At 44.7% G+C, this 20,796-nt stretch overlaps 1 protein-coding gene across 1 annotated transcript; it reads right to left on the bottom strand.

Annotated features, from left to right (window-relative positions):
- Positions 1-697: 697 nt before the first annotated feature.
- GIPC2 (GIPC PDZ domain containing family member 2) lies at positions 698-19,583 on the bottom strand. Its single transcript, XM_027901150.1, has 6 exons — positions 19,332-19,583; positions 12,460-12,645; positions 9,252-9,432; positions 7,441-7,550; positions 6,695-6,776; positions 698-852 (listed from the first exon to the last, which is right to left on the bottom strand). Exons 1-6 carry the CDS (start codon positions 19,569-19,571, stop codon positions 698-700), a joined length of 954 nt encoding a protein of 317 aa, XP_027756951.1. The 5' UTR covers positions 19,572-19,583.
- Between the last annotated feature and the right edge of the window lie 1,213 nt (positions 19,584-20,796).

The following is a 20,796-nucleotide window of genomic DNA, read 5'->3' as shown; positions in this document are numbered from 1 at the left end:
ATTAGTGAAAATTCAGCAGTTAAATGCTCGTGCACAACATTAATTGGAAATCCTGACAACCTAAAGTTAGTTTAGCACATTTTTCAGGCTTTAGTCAATCTCAAATTATCATTCAAAGATATTATTCAAAGGGGGAACTTCTTCTCACCTTTGCCTACAGCAATGTCCAAGCCAAAAATCATCAGTTTAACGAGACAAACTATCCCCCTGAGGATAAAACAACATTAATTTCTCAAAATAAAATGAATGGCCAAAACACCAGGGGTTTTTTTTTTTACACACCAACCTGTGCAGGAAAACCCGAGGCTTTGGGTTTGTCTCAGCTCTCTGTGTACATGAATGCAGAGCAGTGGTTCTTCAGCAAGCTCAGAAACCTCTCTGGAGAGATTAAAATAATCCAAAACTCCTTGTTGAGGTCTGCCTAACGCTTTCCAGAACACGGATATCGAAGTGTATGCACAATAAAAAATATATCATTGTAAGAAATGTCTGTATAAATAGATCACACTGACATCCCTCGCAGCGTGTAAATTAAACCCTTTCAACGTGCAGCCGTCACAACTGCGGGTTCACCTTCGTATTTCCCTTGGAAACCTCCCTTTGCCAAAGGAATCCCGGGGTGAGAACGCTTACAGGGAGCACCCCAAATCCCCCTCCCCTGAGTTATTCATGTCCATATTCGGGAATCGCCGTGCCCTCAGTGCAGCCGGCCCTGCCTGGCGTCTCCCATCGCCCCCCACACGTCGAACACGAACTCGTCGGGAAAGGCGAAGTCCCCCAGGGTTTCGTCCAAGGCCACGGCGAACTCGTCGGGGTTCCCCTTGTCCCGCCCGGCTTCCACGATGGTGGCGGCTGAAAGGGTGACAAGATGGAGTAACTCCCCTGGAGCGTGCTCTTTATACCCGTTCTTCTGTTTGCTCGGCAGAGATTTCATTGTTAATTCGCTGACCCCTGGGTTTTAATGGTATTAAATTGTATTCTGTGCTGATGGCACGGGGAAAAAAAGGCCCATAAACAAGGTTAAACACAACCCTTGTGTGACAACGAGACCCGTGCCAGGTCCTCACCAACTTCACCAACTCTGATATGACCTTGCTGATCTAAAAACCAGAAAGGAAACTCAGGTGTTTTTCTCCTCTAAACGACGAAGGACAGATCTCAGCAAGTTAAAGAGGACAAGCTTTTCATAGAAAACCAAAAAGAATAAGGTTTAAACACGGAAAACAACACACAACCCGCACAACAGACACATGCAACCAATCTAGGATGGGTTTGCCAGCAACAGCCCATGTTTTACAAGCCTCAGCGTTTCAATGTTGAGCATCACCTGCATTTGAAAAGGAGTGCTGGTAAATAAACACTTGAACGTTTCAGGAAACCAGAATCCAAATGTGGCTCAACTCATGTGTGGTGTAGAGCACAAAGAAAATGGAAATCTGGTTTGTCAAGTGCTGGACACTGTGTTTGCAACTGCCTGAAGGAGGTTGTGTTCTCAGGAAATTATGGTATGACCTCAAGCAGATTTGCTTAATTTTTCAATGTAATTTCGTTTAATTTTTAATTAACTTGAGTTTATTTTTGTTGACAACAACAAAAAAAAAACCCAACCAAACCAAACCAAACAAACCAAACCCACAAAACAAAGCCACAACACCTCCAGGTAGCAAAGGGACTGAGGCATTTATTGTGGGCCACATTATTGTCCTGCTTGGATTTCCACACCATTCCAAACTGAGGAGTAATTCATTTCAGTGCAGGAGTTTGCTTCAGTTATTACTACCTCCAGCTCTGAAAATCAAATCTAACTTACAGTGCCCTAGAGGTGGGAAAGTTTGTGCTGCTTCATTGTGTGGATACTTTACACACCTGCAAGATGTCCCCCACCTTTTGCTGTACATCAAGTAACCATCACTTTCTTCACGGGCACATCAAATTCAAGTGTCACGCTCAAGGGTTTGATAACTTCCAGCCTTTTTCCAGAGGGATATCCCAAATGGAAACCACACATTACAGTGCCTGAGAAAGGGAAGGAAGTCTTGAAGCCACAGAAGAACATCTTCGCTGGGACAATCTGCACTGGTATTGAATCAACATGGCAAAAACCTCTCTGGTAAAAAGGGAAATAAACTTGCCCTGCTCTGAAGTTTTGGTAAATTTATTGGATGTTATTTTGTTGGCCTAAAACTCAGCTCACTGACAGTCAGGAACTTCTGTCAAACAGTAGGTGCTGTTGTGCAAACACGTACCAAGCTGTAAGCAAGCTGGAGCCACAGTCCACACTGGAAACTGGAGAGAGAAGAGCTGTGCAAGGTGACACAAGGCCAAACGTCAAGATATAGTTACAGAAGACACTTAAAAAAAGCTGCCATGAGCAGAGCAAGCACCTAGACAAATGTTTAATTAGAGGGGGAACAAAGAATTTAGCCAGTTTTAAGATGAACTGGTCAAGAGATATGAAAGAGCCACATAACAGTGAGCCAGCACTGTATCCCAGTCCTGCTGCCCCAGCTGAAGCCTCAGAACTGCACAGTAATAAAGTGCCATTAACATACAGTGTTAATTCAAACAGTGCTCCTTTAAGGCTGAGCTTCCCAAATTAAAAAAAAAAAAAACAAAAAACAAACAACAGAATCTAAAAACTAGCTTATACTTGAAAAAAAAATCCACTAAACACGGACAATCAGGACAACTCTCAACTTGGCCGAGGAAGAACCAGAACATGATTGCCTCAGAGCAAAACGCCTTCAATCTGCACCGAGCAAACTGCAACAACCAGCGCCACCAGGGCTCGCTGGAGGTGCCGGGATTATCCATCGGCAGCTCCAGCCGATGGAATGCGGCGCGGTGCTGACCCCCAGCGCCGGCAGGGATGCGCTGCCAGGCACAGCTCCCATCTCCCGGGAGATGGGGACAAACATCCCTCGGGATCGCAGGGATGCGCTCCAGGCACAGCTCCCATCTCCCCTCCCTTTCCATCCACCGCTTCCTGTAAGAGCTGCACAGTCAGTGATTAACAGGGATTTTATTCCCTTAGAATATTTTCCACACTCAAGAGAGCTCCCAACTGTTCTCAGATTTTCTCTTTTATTATTATTATTATTATTATTATTATTATTATTATTATTATTATTATTATTATTATTATTTGAGTTCAGGTAACGTAAAAACCTGACAAATCACTACATAAAACGTGGAAAGTTCGGCAGTCTTAAAAGTGATGAAAGGAATTCGAAGCCTTGTCGACTTTAACTGAGAAGCTCAACAACAGGCTTTCCAGACTGGGAACAAAGTAGTAATGCTGGCTTTTTTAAAATAGTTCCTCCTTTAAAATGGCTTCAAAGACCTTTCACGAAATCTTAATTTTCACTTTTAATAAACACAAGGGGCACAAGCCATGAAAGCCACCTGCTGCCTGCCATTCTTATTATCCACCTTACACAGTTTTTCTACCTCTGTCCTATACTGTAGTTAAACAGAAATCTTAACAGAAACTTCAAGATTTACTTAGCTTTAATGCTATTCTGATGAAGTTGCCTTCATCCAAAAGGTAACAAATAAAGCCCAAAATGAAGCATGTCCCTGCAGTTTCCAACATTCAGCATTCCTGGGTTTAAGCTTCATGTTGAACATTGTCATATCTGGCTTTTAAGGTACTATTACAAACATTATTTCCTGGTCCTTTCTATGAAGTACTGATACTTCTTGAACTGGAGAAGTTTTCTCTCATTTAACTGGACTTGCTGCCTTTCCTTTTCCCCCCCCCAAAATTCCCGTTATTCTCTCAGCCATAAAAATACACCCCAGAGTGTATACCATAAAATCCCCTTGGGAAATGAAAGCCTGGTGACAGAAGGAGAGGAAAACAGAAGATTCAGGGAGAATACCACTCCAGTTAAAGGATTTTGAGATAAAAACAAGCACTGGATATTGCTGGGTTGGATTTGTGAACCAAGAGAAGCAGCTTGAGTGACAGGAAGCCCTTTCTGCCATCATTTTTTCCATCAGCAGCATTCTGGGGTTGGATCCCACTGATCCAGGCTTCCTCCCACACAGAATTTCTGGGATCAAATACAGCCTATAAAAGTTCAAGACTTACTGATTTAAAAACTAAATGCCACCAGTATTTTTCACTGTTTTCCTGAGCTGCTCCCATTAATCAGCAGTTCAAGAAAGCAGAGAATTTAAAATAACCTGAATTACTTCTCAGTTGTACATTTATGTTTCAAAGAAGGCTCAAGTCAAGCCTTCACCCAATTTCTTCTGTGCCCATAAAATGGCTGAGGGAAACATTTCCAGAGCCAGCCGTCCCTTCTGTGGATTGAATCCAGTTTTCAGTAAAAAAGAGTAAAGAAGTAAAAAGGTAAAAGTGCATCCAAAGGCAGGTATATAAATCTCAGTAGCATTTAGATCTCTGAAAGTTAAAAACTGTGCCAAAAAAAAAAAAAAAAAAAGTGCATACATTTCCACTAATGATTTCCAAGCATTTTGCTGCAACTCGGGGATTTGTGTGTAGATTTAGTCAGTCTTTTTGAAACTATCATGATACCTAACTCTGCAAAAATGAAGGGCTTTATCTCACCTTTAATTCTGTCTGTAATTCGACTTTTTTTCCCCCTTCCTTTCTAACTTATGGCTCAAAACTGGGGCTCTGTTTTAGAATTCAATCCCACCGTGGAAGTGTCATTTTAAGGGAGATGAAAGAGCAACATTAACTGCCATCCCAAGGATTCTGACAAACAGAACTGCATGGGAGTGAGCAGTGATTGAGATCTTAATCACTTGTCAGCTGCACATTGTGATGACTTGCATTTTCAACTAATCTGGCTTGAGTAATGAGGGAAATTTCTAGCTAAAGTGGTGATTGGCACTCTCTGAATGAATCTTTCCCTCATATTTCATTTTCACGGGTGGCTGATCACATCCAGCCCATGAAAAACTGACATGTGTTAATTGAACAGATTTGTGACAGGTGATTAGCTCTCCTTTGCTGACGAGTCCTGGAGCTGTTTAATTGTGTTTTTTTTTTTAATTTACAAAGTTTTGCCAGCACCGGGATGTGGCTTCAAAGGTGCAAACTGAAGCTACCTGGGCCCTCCAGTCTTTGATTCCTGACAGCTTTCCTTGCTCACACCACACCTTCTGGGGAGGAAAAGAAGAGGTGGAGGACAAAACAACCACCCAGTTGGGAAGAGGAGAGTCTCTCTGAGAACAAAGACCTCTCTTCCTCCTTTGAGTGTTCTGAAAGTTTCCAAACTACTCACTGAAAGAGGAAGGGCACTGGATCTTTGAGGGGAAAAAAGAAAATTAAAGAATTCATGGGAAAACTCTACCAGGTGCTTGGCAATCAGCTCAGCCATGATCGTTGATAGCTGAACTTCTCAGTGTCCTGTGCAAGAGCCATCCTGTTCCATCCTGAGAGCCAAACCCACGGGGAACAGCAGTTCCCACAGCTGGTTATTTCTGCAGGGCAGGCAGCCTGGAGACCTTGGAAGGAAGCTTGCAAGGACAGGAGCCTCCAAAAACCCAACTGCAACAGCTGCAGGACAAAAACAGCTCCCAGGGGGACAGCTGGCCTGAGACACAACGGCTGCAGGAGAGGGACAGGACGTGGAATCCTCCCTAACCTCCTCTCAGTTCCACACAGGGATTCCAGGAGCACATGACACACATACTAAAGCTGCTGGGGACAGAAGTTTGGAGAACTTTTATCTTCTGGGAAGAAGAAAGTTTAGGCATTGCTTAAAGAACAGAACTCACAAGTTTTGGGCAGCTCTGCCCTCTCTTCTGTGCCAGCAAGCTCACCTCTAGCTTGAACTGAAGGAAAATAGTGTTTTACCTACAATTTTTCCTGTGAGAAAACCAGTGGAATCTGCCAATCACATTCTTGCTGGCAGGAGCAGCCAACAAAGGACTTCTGGCTGTTCAGATAACCTCCTTTTGTTCTCATTCCTCTGCTGCCTTGCCAACCCTGCTTCAGCTTCAAGCCAGACCTATTTTCTCTTCTGCTTTGCCTTCTCCTCTCTCAGGAAAGCTTTCTTTTCAAGATCACTTCCCATTTAGCTCATCTTGCCTGACTTTTTTTTTTTTCTCATTTTATTTTAAATTTTTTTTGTTAAGTATTCCCATGACAATAAATCCCCTTCCTCTTTGTCTCAGTACCAGCAGTTCCACGAGATCCCATGTTTTCCCATGTTCTTCAGAATTTAGAGAATGTGATAAATTTGTGCAATTCCTCTGTCAGCTCCCTTGCTAAACAGCTGCCCTTTCACTGATGAAGATCTCAGATTCCAACTTCAGCCAACTTCTGACTTTGATGTGTCTAAGCCAAGGGGCAAAAAAAAAGCAAATAAAACTTATCCTTAAGAATCCTTAATCGTGGCACACACGAGATCCACTAGAAAACACGTGCCAGAAAGAACACAGCGTGACAGTTATGGCAAACAGCTAAAAAAATTCAGGCAACAGTGTGGAGATAATGTGAGGAATAGAGGATTAATTAATTGCATCATAAGGATTGAAGTGGGAGGAAGACTCCTTTATCAGACACACACATTTGCAGTTTTTGAGACTGTATGCTGGACAAGTTTTGCCTCATTTACATCCAGAGATCAAAGCACTCTCAATAAATTTTAGACTGCACTCAGGAAATGAGAAATTGCTTCATTTCGCAGTAATGTGTTTGCTAAAAACTCACCTAATTCGATGTCTCTTATCCCCATGTAGGTCTCGAGAAGCTCATCCACTTTTTTAATCGCTTTTTCTTCAACTTCACTTGGCTTTGTGGAAACAAAGGGAGAGAAAGGGCAAAAGTAAGATTATATCCACGCAGATTTCAAAGGAACCACCGATTTGTCAGTGATTAGCCTTACTCCTATCTTGGCCAGACTAGACTTAGAAAATCTGCAAACAAAACAGGTTATTCCACTCTCTTTCCCTCTTCTCATGAACCTGAGCCCACCTCCTCACACGAAGCCACACAGCTCACACATCCAAAGTGTGAGTGTTCAAACATCTCCTGACAATCCAGATCTTCATCAAATCCTCACCAGGTTTAGAAGAACCCGGAACAAAGAACATTTCTTCACCAAACTCTGATCCTGGTTTTACAAATATTCATGCCCATGTAATCAGCATCTAACAACAAGCCTTACGCTGGCCCCACACACTCTGCAGTGTCAGAAATGGCATCAATTCATCAACTACCCTCCCTTTTTCTTGCCCTGATCTATTCTACCTTAAATTCACCCACATAACTCATGGATTCCAAAACCTAAACACAGGTTTTCTGCTTCCAGGCTCCTCAGCCCCGTCCTATCCCAGTTTTCCAGAGGCATTTCTCCATGCAGAAGGCAGTCTTTGTCCCACCCAGATTTTTCCTTCCCACCTTGGGGGAGGGTAAATGAAGCTGAACTCCTGAGGGTCCCCAGGTTGTAACCATACCATCTCCTCCACGGTGGCAGAGCCTTTGGTCCTCAGGCGAAGCGTTTCCCTCCCTCTGGAGATTTTGGCCTCTGGCAGAGCTCCACCTCTGGACCTCGGTTCCAGCTTTTCTAAAGACAAGACAAACAAAAAAAATAATACAATACCAAGCAAAACTAAGTATATGGTACACCAGAATAGGATGCATTTGCTTTGGTTATTATATTATCTTCACTGCTTATTGGAATCGAGATCTAAAGTATGTAAAGATTCTAAGTTAATTATATTCTAAGTGTAGCTTTGCTGACAGTTTCTTGTCTTCAAACTCTCTGCTCAGCTGCACTGCTAGGACTTCCACTGACCAGTGGATCTAAGCAGGCCTATGGCACTCACTTAAATATATGCACCTTGTATGATTTTATCTCCCTATTCTACAGAAAAGCCTGTTTATTCCTTAATATTAGGTAACAGCTGCAAGTCCCCAGCCACCTGCTGGTTTATTTTGCTTTTTACAGGGCAGGCTCAGCACTGCAACACTGCCATCCTTCACTGCTGCAGGGGTGCAAACACCCCCACAAAGCAGGTCTTGCTGAGACAACAATTTGATTGCCAGCAGTGCCACAGGTGGAACCAACAGCAATTCAGCACCTGCTTGTCCAGCAGGACCTGGAGCTTGTTCCTCATCTCCTCTGGGGCCATTCTCTCTTAAACACTATCTTGAATAAATTTGTGCCTGAAGCCCAAGTGCCCCTGAGGCTAGAGCAGGGTGTTCTAACCTGCTGCAGCTTGCAAATTCATTTCTGTAGGGGGAAAAGGGTGACGTGCACCTTCCAAAAATCTGTCCACAAAGCTCTGATTGCCTCTTAATTCAGTGTCAGATAAAAGGTGTTGCCACGACATTAGCAGGTCTCCTTCTCTACAGGCAGACTAAAAGGTCTCTTAATCACCTGGTTAAAGTAAATACTATTAAGTAATGGCTGAAGTCACCAATCAAATGCTGATTCACCCCAGCCCTTACAAACAATGTAACACTTACAGCACTGAACACAAATTATAGGCCCATATTAAAAAAGGGTATTGCTGCATTACTAATTGCAATTAATACATATGTAATACTGCTTTAGCATTATGTGTAACACCCACATTTACTTAACAGGACTATCAACTGATACCCAAAGGCCTTGGAGATCAACTCATAACCCTCATTCTTCACAGAAGCACCAGAAGCAGAAAGAAATCCCTGCATTTCTCCCATTTTCAATTCCTGCTGCTATCCTGACACCAAGTGTCAAGACTGGTGTATGGCATTAGCTGTGAACTACTAACACACCAAAGAAGATTGGAAAAATAAACATGTAAAACTTTTGCTGCTGAAGTGATGATGGTGAGTTCGAACTTCCCGTTACTGCAGGTGGGCAAAAAGCCTCCTACAAATTTATGACTTAGCGCTATTTTGAAACTCTTATTACAGGAAAATGCTAAAAAAATTGAAGGGACGTGAAAAACGGAGATGATAAAAATGGTAACTCGCTCTCTGTTTTGATCCCCTGGGTAAAAGGAGTTTTGAGGATCAGCACATCAGTGAGGCAATCCATGCTTCAAAAATGCACCCACGACACAGTACCTGGACTTATTTTCCAACAAGAGACTGAGACTGAACCCTTCCCCAGGATGACTGCTGGAGGAAGCAAGGTAGAAGAAAATCCGTTCGTAAATGTTCCACTTCAAATTAAAAAAATAAACACACACCTAAAAAAACCAATGGAGCAGCTGAGGTACCTCCTTCTGAAAACAAACTTCCAGTGTTTACAGTGTGGGATTTCGTCACTCACCAAAGGCTTTCATGGGCTCTATCAGCTCCAGCTTGAAGAGCTGACCTTTCTGCAGATCCTTCAGCATTTTGGCCACCTCGTAATGCCGACAATCCGCCACGTTCTTCCCATTTATGGTCTCTATGTGGTCACCCACGCAGACAGTTTTGGTTTGGTCCATCAGGCTGCCTTCTTTGATTCTCTAGTGTTAAAAAAAAAAAAAAAAAAAGAAAGAGAAACAAAACAGAATTTAGGAACATTTCTTTCCAAGGTGACACCTTTTCAGAGGTGACACCACCAGAGTTTCAAGCACCTCAGTTAACAGCATCAACAGCACTGAGCTTGTTATTCCAGCAGTGTGTTTTGTCTGTAAGATTTTCATAAAAACTTATTTTGAAAAGCATCAAAGTATTTTAGTAAGCACTGAATTAAAAAAAAAAAATCAGCAGAGAAAAAAAAATAATGCAGCTATACTTTAGAAATCAAAGGTTCTGAATAAGTTAATATTTTTTGTGCTTTAAAACTGAACACTAATGTCAATGTTTAATAAATGTTGAGGGGGTTATTTTGATTTAATAGCTTTACAAGCATAGGAACAGAATTTTTCTCTTATCAAGTACGGTCCAGGGACATAAAATAGGTGTGTTATATGGTAAAAATGACATCCTATAAAGGGCCAATCTCAATAAGATCCACCTCTAGTGATAAAACTAGCATTTTCCTCATCAAGCTGTATATCAAAGGAGCTCTTCTGAAATAATGAAGAGTAAGAAAATCTTCTAAATGCCACCTCATGGAAAATACACACGGCCTAAAGGTCACAACAGAAGTCAGTATTTATAAGTTTTGTGAAGTGAAATTTAAAAACCGAGGGGGGAAAAAAATTCTTTAAAATATCTCTGTGATTTATCACACTTAAAACGTCAGTGATTGCTTACTGTTGCTACATGCTGCCGTATTTGTTCATCAGGTGCACACACACCACACAAACCACTGCTCTTTGGCTGTTTACCAGAACAGCTGTGACGTGGCAGAACATCTTACACTCGGCAGAAGTGGGAATTTCATTCTGGACTGTTCCTGAACGCCCATCTCTTCGGTAAAGCCTCAGTTGTTCAGGCTGAGTGTGAGTGAGGTGACAGTGGGACAAAAGCAGATCAACAGTGTATTTTTGTTGCCATCTCCTGCAGGAACAGCTGTCCCCAAACCCGCTGCCGGTGCCCGTGCCGTGCCGTGGGCGAGCCCACGCCTGTGCCTCCATCTGAGAGGCAGTGGGAAGTGTGATGCTGCTGCCATCACACACACTGCCACAGTTTCAAGCTTCAGCCTGAGTTTAACTCTTTCCAGCCCTTTTTTCTTTAATCTGGATCCAGAGATCGAAACCAAGCAGAGGGCCGGCGGTGAATGACGAGGTGGGCGTCGCAGCCCCACCAGAAACAGGTGCCAAATGCATTCACGAGGGTGCCCACCAGCCTTCAGTTAATGTTTAGTTTATGTGTTGAACTCCTGGTCATTTGGCTTCTCTTCTTTCCTTGGATCCCAACACCAAAACTGTCCAAGCAATATTTCTGGGTTGTTATTTGCGTCCTACCAAACATTTTCCCCCTACGACCGAGTTTTTATCGTCGCTCCAAGTGACCAGAGGCAGCAGAGCCACACTGTCCCAGGAGTCAAGATGCAACTGCTAGGCCTGTATTTCAAGCTATGAGGATCAGTATTTCCTATTTTGTTCTTGGCATGGCAAAACAGCGTCAGATTTCATATGAAAAGCACCTGCAGAATGCCAGCTTTGAAAGTGGCTGGGTTATGTCTCAACCCCACAACTGGGTTATGTCTCAACCCCACAACTGGGTTATAAATCACCCCTGTTGCTCAAAATGCAATAAAATCACTACAGCCCATAACAACTTCCCACAACCCCACCAATCAGTAAACTTTATATTCGTAGTTAAGTAAGAACTGGTAATTAGTAAATTTTTAAGGCAAATATAGGTATATAAACAAAAACAATTCTATCAAACTTCGAAGCAGAGACTGCTTAGTCTCTGCTCAGTCATCTACCTAGGCAACCAAGCATGAAAAAGATGCAGTTTTTTTACTTTTGCATGTGTTTTTTCTATGCTGCTTTTAAAGATCCATTACCTAAAATTGATGCATTCCCATGAAGATGACACCATTTTCATTACAGTGCTTACTATTAAACCAGTACGGGGAAAATCATATTTTTAGAGAAGTTTTACACCACTGACTGGACATTACAGCTCGCCCTGCTGATGTGGTGAGGGGTTTTCCAGCCTGGGTGATGGCTGCTGTCTCTCTGTGCTACCAACAAACTGATTTCTTAAATCGAGTCTTGTTTTATATCCATGGCAGCGAAGGAATGAATAGAAAATCCAGGCTCTTCACACAACGAGCTCTGTTTACAACAGCAATGAGAGCAGCAGTTGGGACAGCAGTGATGGAATTAGCAGTAATTGCTAATGCCTCGCTAATAGTGGATAATTGGAGTAGATCAGAGCAAAGAATCTAAAAAAGGCAGAAAATGTGATTAAGGTTGCTAACACCCAGCCTAGCAGGAAGGGTAGCATCATTTCCTCAGCCTCTACTTGTCTCAAAACATGCTATCTGCAGGTCCTGCAGAGGAGGGGAAGGGAAGCAATTATGATTAATATATGGTGCACGTTACTGCCCGTAGCTGCTACTCAATTGCGGTAAATTGTGTTTATCCACATCCTTTTAGTTCACCCTACCCAAGGCAACAGCACTGGAAAAGCTGACAAAGCACTAAACTTGCCCCCGTTCTGGTGCAGCACAAAGGCTTGTGCCCCGTGAGCAGTCAAAGACTGGGAGAACATGATCTCATCATCACATGAGCCACAGAAGTTCTATAAGCACCTCATCAGTGACATCAGAAAATCGCTTTAAAACAGGAGGGGGCAGATGCAAGCACTATCTAACACCTACCACCTCAGGGGAGGTCGGGAAATAACAATGGTCACGCTGTAAAGCTGCTGCACATTGCAGAAGCAGTGAATAAATGAACTAATTTGGAGTGACATGCAACAGAAATAGCTGAACCAATCTTGAATGATGTACCTAAAGAAAAGCAGCTTCTATTATCATAAATATGGTAAGTAAAGAACCTAAAGATTTTACAGTTCTGAAGGATCATTAAACCAATAATGAACCTTTTACAGTAACAAAGTATTTCAGGGGTAATTAAGCTCACCTTTATAAATGCACAACCAGTCCCATTGTCTGTAATGGTAAGGCCCAGCAAATCCTCAGTTTTGAGAATTTCCACCTCTTTCCGCTGTCCCTTCACGTGGGCAAATATGAAATCTTCGAGGCCGATCTGCGCCCCCAGGAGCTTGTCCATGTCGACTTTGTGAGTGTTCAGAGTGCAAAACATGATCTGTGCAGGAGGAAGAAGGCAAACACATTAACACACCAGCTCTGACACAGCACCCCGAGCTAAAGCAGAACAGGTTGTACCGCGGGCGAGAGCGAGCAAAGCCAAGAGCCATCACCATCTCCATCACTCACCCACCTGGGATTCCACAGGATTCAGAGGGACTGCTTTAAAACACCACTGCTTAAAAGCAGTTTAACGGGGGGGGGAAAAAAGAGCTTATCAAAGCAAAGTGGTCATGAGAGAGCATGAAATGTTTTGTGCTCCCCCATGAGCTCAGAACACGTCATCTCCAACGGGTTTGCTTAGTTCCTACCCCTCCCCTAGCATGAGTTGGGGTCATCCCCATCTCAGCTTAGTGAAAGCAAGGCTTAATAAAAAGGGCAAACTTCTTTATAAATCAGCTTTTTTGAGGGATTTCCCTTCAGTACTGGGTACCAGGCACTTCTTTTTCTCCCTGCATTTATGGTAGTTCTTCAACAGGGCAGGTTGCTTGTCCTGGGCATGGGCAGGATGAGAACAATCCAGCTGCACTGCTCGGGGCAGAGATGGTGCTTTTGGCCACCCTGGTGCTGCAGGAAGGAATTTGGCCAGTCCTGTCAGCCTTTGGGCTCTCTGCTCTTCCAGGCTGTCCTGAACAGCCCAGGCAAAACAGAGAAACCCACACCCAGCATCCCCCCTCGCAGCTCCAGTAACTACACCCACCTTTGCAAGCTGGAGGGGGAGAGGAGGGAGGGCCCAGGGAGTCCACACAGCTCCTCCTGGGCAGCAGCCAAACCAGAGGAACTCTGTGCTCCAAGAGGAACTCGGAGAATCCCCCCAAAGATCATCTTTTCCATGAACTGGAAGCAGAGGAGGAGGAGGAGACTTTGCCACTCCATTTGTCCCTCCAGCACAGGTGGCAAAGCCAGGGCAGCAAACCATCAGCCAAAGGCTCTGCTGCCAGCAGGGATCTGACAGGACAACAGGCAGATACTTTTCCACTCCCTGCTGGATGTTATTTTCCTTCAGAGTGCACCTCAGAACCCCTCGAACCCCCCGTGCCCACTCCAGCTCCGAATTAGGAGGTGGAAAAGGCAGTGCCAGCACGTTAAAAGGAGGACACAGTGGGAAGCCAGCCTAGCCTTCACAAAAACCAGCAGCAGGATGTCACCCTGTGCCCTTCATCTGTGCTGCCACTCTGGTGGCAGTCCCAGGGGAGCAGTCAGCTGCCCAAAATCCCAGGCACAGACCTGGGCCCCTGGCCAGCTGAACCCTGCCGTGCTCTGCTGGACGGGGAGGGTCTCCTGCCTTCCCACATTCCCTCACTATCCTTAGAAAAGATACAGGTTTTCCACACCAGAACACTTCAAATGCCTCATCTGTCCTTCTGGCTGATATACGACAGCAGAAAAACCCACCCACCTGCTTAAATTGGTTCCAGGTCAAATGAGGGGGGGATACTTTTACTAATGTATTTCATTGACAGCATTTAAGTTTCTGGAGATTTCTAGAACTTTGATTCTATAACTGTCGAGGGGATTTGGTTTGAAAAACTCAAAGTTTAGTAGAGAGATGGTGTTTCTGGAGGGAGGTCCTGCTTAGTTGCTTTTATAAGCAAAACAAACAAAAATCCCCCATCAAACAGCCCTGCCTCGAGGGCTACTTGCTTCTCTCATCTAATCCATCCACTGCAATCCAACACCTTATTTAACAATGAAAGTCGTAACAGCACACCCCTAACACATATTAGTTTTATTTGCTCAGCTAGTGCAATGTTTTTTTCAGTTAAACAATACTCAAGCAGTAGTAACACCTAGAGAAATTAATCTAATTTTAAGCAGAAGGTTGCGTTTTATTTTGTAAATAGTAATAATCTCTAAGCATAAACGCTTTTTTTAAAAAATAATTCAGTTCAAACGGACAATATCAAGTTCACACACTCATTTTCTCTCTCAAGCTCCGTAGCTTTGCCAGTTTAAAACAGCAACTCGGTCCTTTGTTCGCTGTTCCTGCGCTGAACAACCAGCACCACCGTGTCTTTACGTTTTTAGACACCAACACCCTTCATGTGACCTTGTCAAACAGACAATCCTCTAGTAAATACTGTCACACCTTTGAATAGAGAAAACTGGCAACGGAGCAGAAATGTGATATTTAGAAACTCGATCCAGAGCTGCTCTTTTTAGACTTTCATCTGGATGGCATTCCCACTTACAGCCTATAAGTCTGCAGAATCTTCTGTGAGTCAGTTCTGTGCTAACCACAGGGCTGAGGGAGCATCAGCCGGTCAAAAATAACACTTAAATCATTCTCCATCCTCTTTAGTGAACAACTGCTTTTTCTTAGAACAAATGCACGCAAAGAGTAATGTACTAAAGATGTATCTAGCCAGGATAATGCCCCATTACACCATCTACCAGTTACAGCACAGCTTTATTTGTACACAACTGAGACCTGTCGGTTCAAAAATTATATTTTTGGTGGATTTTACCTAAGTTTGATATTGGTACCTAATAGCAGATTATATACTTAAATACCTAAAAAAGCAGCTTCCACTCCCTCAAATTTTGCCATATTTTAATGGTAATTTTCTTATCCGAAAGTGATGGGAGAAAAAAATTCAGTGTGCGATTTTCATTGTTGAGTCTTTCCTTTCCTTACCCTAAACCTTCCTATGCATTTGATCTGTAACTCAGCATGCCAGCGCTGTGAGATTTCAGGCCAACTTTAGCAAGATATTATAAATCAGACGTGTTACATCAGCCCCAAAGTATCCAGGATACCTCCTTCACCCAGGGTTATCTCGCTCAGCCCACGGAACAAGGAAATTCCACTCAGTGGAATAAGGGGGGCTTGTGCACGGCCCTATAAATCAGATTTGTCACAGATAACATCACTAACAGAATATTTTCAATTGGTATTTGGTATTCATCAGTATTTTCAACTGGGAGAGACCACATTAGGCAATAAAATCAGTGTGTTATATAAAGGAACTGTATTAGCTAAGGAAGAGAGGGTTACATGATGTGTTATATAAAGTGTTCATGCAGCACCATCCTGCACATCCTATAGATTTATTATGCTCTCATCTTCCACATCAAGCCTACACCTTGAGATCTGGGTTAACTTTACAGAGGAGATCATAATCCCTTTCTCTGTTCAAGAGGCAGGGAAATGAGAATTCTAATTCTGAGCAAGATGTAACACCCACTGACACCAACTCCTCCAAACCCTGCTGTGCTTGTGGTGCTACATCAGGTATGCAACTTTGCCTCCCCAAATACATTCAGAGAGTTTGATAAAATAAGCATTCAGTTTGGTTTTTTCCCCAAAACCCAGAGCACACAAGTATTAAGAGTTCTTCCATACCATTATTTCCACTTTCAGTAAAAGTATTTGAAAATCGACACAGCAAGCATCAACGCCTAACACGGGGGTGACATTTAAGCGCTGCTTGGGGAACCAGCAAGCAGGCAACTGCTGCCACAAGGCTGGGAGGAGGTGGTTTGCAGGGAGTGTTGTTTGCTCCAGAAAGCCTTCAATCTGTAGGCGAGGTTGTGAGCAGTTTGTTTCAGCAGATAAGCACACACAACAAAACTTCCCCCACCGCGGTGATGAGGATGAGGATTTCACAGGCTAACCCTTTTCTCTAAAACACACTTCAGATTTCTTTCTTGCTGCAAGGGCAGTTTTGTTCAGAAAATCGAGTCTCTGTGGCTTGTTTGTCAGAAGTCTTCCACAAAGGTTTAAATTGAACAGGTTTAAATCAAATACTTCTACGGAAGTTATTGGAGGAGACAGAGGGAGCTGCATTTCTGCAGGGTCTCTCTTTTCCTGTATTCATTCCCCTCGTGAAGCAAAATTCCTTCCACTGGGAAAGAAACCCCAACCTCCACGGGACAGACACACCCACTGAGCATTCAATCCCCTCCCCAGCCCCACCACCACTCAATCACCTCCCCAGCCCCACCACACTTCACATTTCCACTCACACAAACTCATCCCAAGTGCCAATTACGAGCACACAACCCGAAAATCCACAGAGCCTCTGTGATGAGCCCTTCCCCCCTCACCTGATGGAGAAACAGCCTGGCTACAGCTGGGCTTTAACTCATGCAAACAAAAACATACATGTGTCGTTAGTTAAGAATTGCATCCAGATACATTTTTTTTTTAGATCTGTGCTTGCCTGTTGAAAGCCTGTTGAAGCAATTAAATTAAAAGACAGGAACAACGTGTTCTACCTCAAACATAAGCACTCATATTAATGATACAGGCAATCCATTGCTAGAAACCACATCCTCTCCTGCTCCTCCTCCCTGTGGAGAAGAACATTAACGCTGCACCAGGAAAAGAAGGAATGCTGGTCATAGTAAAAGTCAGAGAGGCAGGCAGAAAAGCATGCTAAATATCAGATTCAAAAGGGGTAACTGGGATATATTCACCTAGGAAGGTGGATGAGGAATAAAATACCTAGACAAGAAAGATGAGTACAGGAAAAGCCTCAGAAAGCTGCAGTTACGTCTCACTGCTCCACAGATACCCAGCAAACATCCCAGGAGTGAAGGAGCAACCCCTTTAAAGCATCCCGTGCCTTGTCCTGTCCCCATCCTACCCTGCTCACGATCCAGGTCTGCACAGCAGTTCCTGTCAGTGTCTGTGCAACAAAAACTGTGTTTTATAGAAACCTCTCTTGTCACAGAACCTGGAAAGGATTCTCCAGCAGGAGCTGAACTCAGCTGCTCCTGTGAGATGGGATCCAAAGAGGGAATGAGTCATGCCAAGTCAAAGGAGAAGTGAGAGATTACAAATGCAGCTCGTCCTCAATCGTATGAAAACACTTAGGCAGGAACTTATCCACGAATGCACACCCTTGCCTACACATATGAGATTAAATGTACTTACTTCTGCAAAAGTTCTCCGAATGCTCTCCACACCGAGCTCTTTCCCTCCCTTCCCCTCCCCCTTTTTTCCACCTGTGTCACTCCGAGGTGGAGATCCCTGTGATAGTGCCTGTTTCCAAAGGCACTGGGGTATCAGCCTGCCCACAGCTCCAGCACAGCCAGCCCACACCACCTGTCCTGCACAGGGAACACCCACACGTGGCATCTGAGCGCCCCAGTGTCTGTCAGTGTGAGGAGATGTAGCTTCTGGCGTTATTCTTTACACCACACTATCTGTCCAAAAGCAGCTTTGACTAACAGATAATACCACTTCAAATAAATTCTAATAAATTCTCATTTCCTGGCAGTTCTTGCTGCTCACTGATCTATTTCATCTTGTCCATCCAAAACCCTCTGGTCCAGGTTCTTTACTCTGCTCTGCCACTTTTACGACAGGAAATATTTTTGATCATGACCTTCATTTCGTACAGCTCAGCTTCTTAAAGCCAACTGAATTCATAAAGATTTAACATTCAGTGCTTCCAGCAATAACTCTCCATCCATTTCTACCAGAAACCACATTAAAAACAAACCAAACCAACCAAACAAACCACAACAAAAAAGACCCAAAAAGCCACACGTAGGAACGGAACAGTGGAGAGGAAAAAGAAATAAGAAACTCTTCCAGTTTGGCTCAAGGCTGGCAATGCAAGCCCATGAAACGTGTGGTGCTTCCTCTAAAACCTTGGAGGGTGTCAGATTATACATTTAGCAGGAGAAACAGGAGAGCACCATTCATACCAAATTAAGTTTCCTTGCGAACACTGTTCTTTCTCAAGCCGGTGCAGCCGAAATTCCAACGCTGAAAGGAGGGAAACTAAAATAACAGGCAATCTGGCAACTATGAGAAGCGGAGAGTAAAAGGTAGAACTGAAACGGAGCAGGACAAAAGGGGACCAGCAGCTCAGTATGGAAAGCAAACAAAGCAGCAGAAGGTCAGAAAGCAGCTGGGAGGATCTGGAAAGTAGGTGCATTGCCTGGCACTGGCACCTCTTAATTACTTAATGCAACAGCGACCGATTAAACTGAACTCGCTGCTACTGCCACTTTTCCTGTTTGAAACGCTGCTACCTCAGGCCACAGCAAACTCTGAGAGCTTTACAACTTTAAAAAAAATGTCAGTAACAAGGAGAGGAACAAGTAAAGCTGTCCAGACACACGTAGGCACAGTGAGAGGTCAGCACTTTGTTTCGCTTTCCCACTCAGGGGTCAAGGTTCACAGGACCACGTAGGAAGAACCTAACAGGGCCACTGCCTTTTAACTAAGAGAAAACAATGCATTTACAGACGCAAATGAATCGTTATCCAAAAAAATGTTTAGAAGGCGGCTTAGGAAAAACAAACCAAACAAAAAAAGATCAAAAAGGCAGCAGGATTAAAAAAAAAAAAAAAAACCGAGTTTGTTACAGACTCAAATAACCTCACTCCAACAGTGAGGTTAAAAATAACCACCCGATAAAGCAGAAAAATTGCTAAACATCACATTCAGCTGAAATTTAAAAAATGTCGTGGGATTTAGGGCACTTACACCACCTCCCCTCCGGCTTGCCTTCATGCTGGGTATGTCCCCTTCCCTTAAGCAGGGCCCATGAGCCGTGTCACAGGTTCACCGAGGCACCGGGGATGTTTCGCTCGCGAGCACCATGGATGTCTCTGTTTATGTCCTTCCCCGAGCGGTGACGCTCTCTCGGAACAAGAAGGGGATGCTTTCCCCGGCAGAAAGCGGCAGCGGCGGGGGATGCCGGCGGGCGGGGGCGGCCGTACCTGCTGGGGGTCGATGCCGAAGGCCTGGCCGATCCTGCCGTACAGCTCGCGGGCGCTGCCGAAGCCCTCCACGCGGCCCGTGGGGCTGCCGTGCGCCAGCTGCGCGTGGAACTGCAGCCGCGTGGGGGCCGGGGCCGGGACCGCCGCGGGGGACGGGGATGGAGACGGAGCCTCGCTCTCCACCAGCTTGAAGGTCTCCTTGCTCTTGTCCTTCTTCTTGCTCCGCAGCCCCAGCGGCATCTTCAGCGCCGAGGCCGCGCTGAGGCCGCGCCGGACTCTGCCCCCGGCGCGGCACCGCCCCGGCCCGGCCCGGCCCGGCCCGCGGCCATCGCGGGTACGGCAGGTACGGCCCCGCCCCGACACGACACGGCCCGCGGGGCCGGCCCAGCCACGGGGAGCCACGAGTAGAGCCCTCACAGCCGAGCCCTCCCGGCCCAGCCACGAGTAGAGCCCTCACAACCGAGCCCTCACAACCGAGCCCTCCCGGCCGAGCCACGGGCAGAGCCCTCACAGCCGAGCCCTCCCCGCCCGCCCCCACAACATCCCCAGCCGCGGAGCCCTCCCAGGCTGAGCCCTCGGCCCGAGCAGCTCTGACCCTGTTCTGACCCCCCAGCCTCGGCCACAGCGGGGGAATCCGCCACCTTCCCACTCGCTGCCTCAGGATAATGAGCGAAGGTAGATGTTCGCCTAAAAAGGAGACAGCTGTGCTCCGAACCGCGCTCACCTCAGTGGGATCGCGATGTTCTCACTAGATCAGGAATTAGCCAAGGACTAAGTATTTACTAGTATTGACTAGGTTTACAGCCAGGACATAAAAGGAACCATGAAGGTATACAGGGACTGCAGCCAACCTTTGCTTATTTATCATGACTGCACGCAGAGTATGAATCTTTAAGGGTTAATAAAGCAAAGGTTAACAGGTAAAGTTTAAAAACCTATTTCCAGCTTTGAAATACTGATATTTAACACAGAAATACTTGAAAAGTGTAACATGTAACAGATTTTAAATGTTTCGTTTTCTACCATGGAGTGTTCACCTTACAGGAGACAGCTGTGCTCCAAACTACACTCACTGTTTTCACTGGAGTGCTGAATCCACTCCAGATGTGAAGAGTGACATCCAGCACCTCTAAAGGGATGTGCTAGGAAGCTGCAGAGAGAAGCAGCACTGCCTTACCACATCATCTGCCTTTCAGAATAAAATAGACAAACCACTGCAGAAGAAAAAAAAAAAAAGGATTGTGGCACGTGGAGTCAGACCAGGCAGGCGCAGAGAATGAATTGCTATGAGGCAACCCAGAGTCAAATGCTCTGAGCAGATCTGATCAGAGAGTACCTAGAGCATTTAATTTAAATTTAGCCTTGGTTTTGGAAAGAAAAACCACCAGAAAAAAAAAAAAAAAAAGAAAAAAAAATAGGTTTCATCCGTCTATCCCAGAATATTGCATACTACAGGTGTTCATTC

Source organism: Empidonax traillii, unplaced genomic scaffold (genome assembly GCF_003031625.1).
Source record: "Empidonax traillii isolate 1590-97213 ecotype Southwest subspecies unplaced genomic scaffold, ASM303162v1 scaffold764:size1210623, whole genome shotgun sequence".
NCBI classification, from domain to species: Eukaryota; Metazoa; Chordata; class Aves; order Passeriformes; family Tyrannidae; genus Empidonax; species Empidonax traillii.
This window is presented reverse-complemented; position numbering and strand designations above follow the sequence as displayed.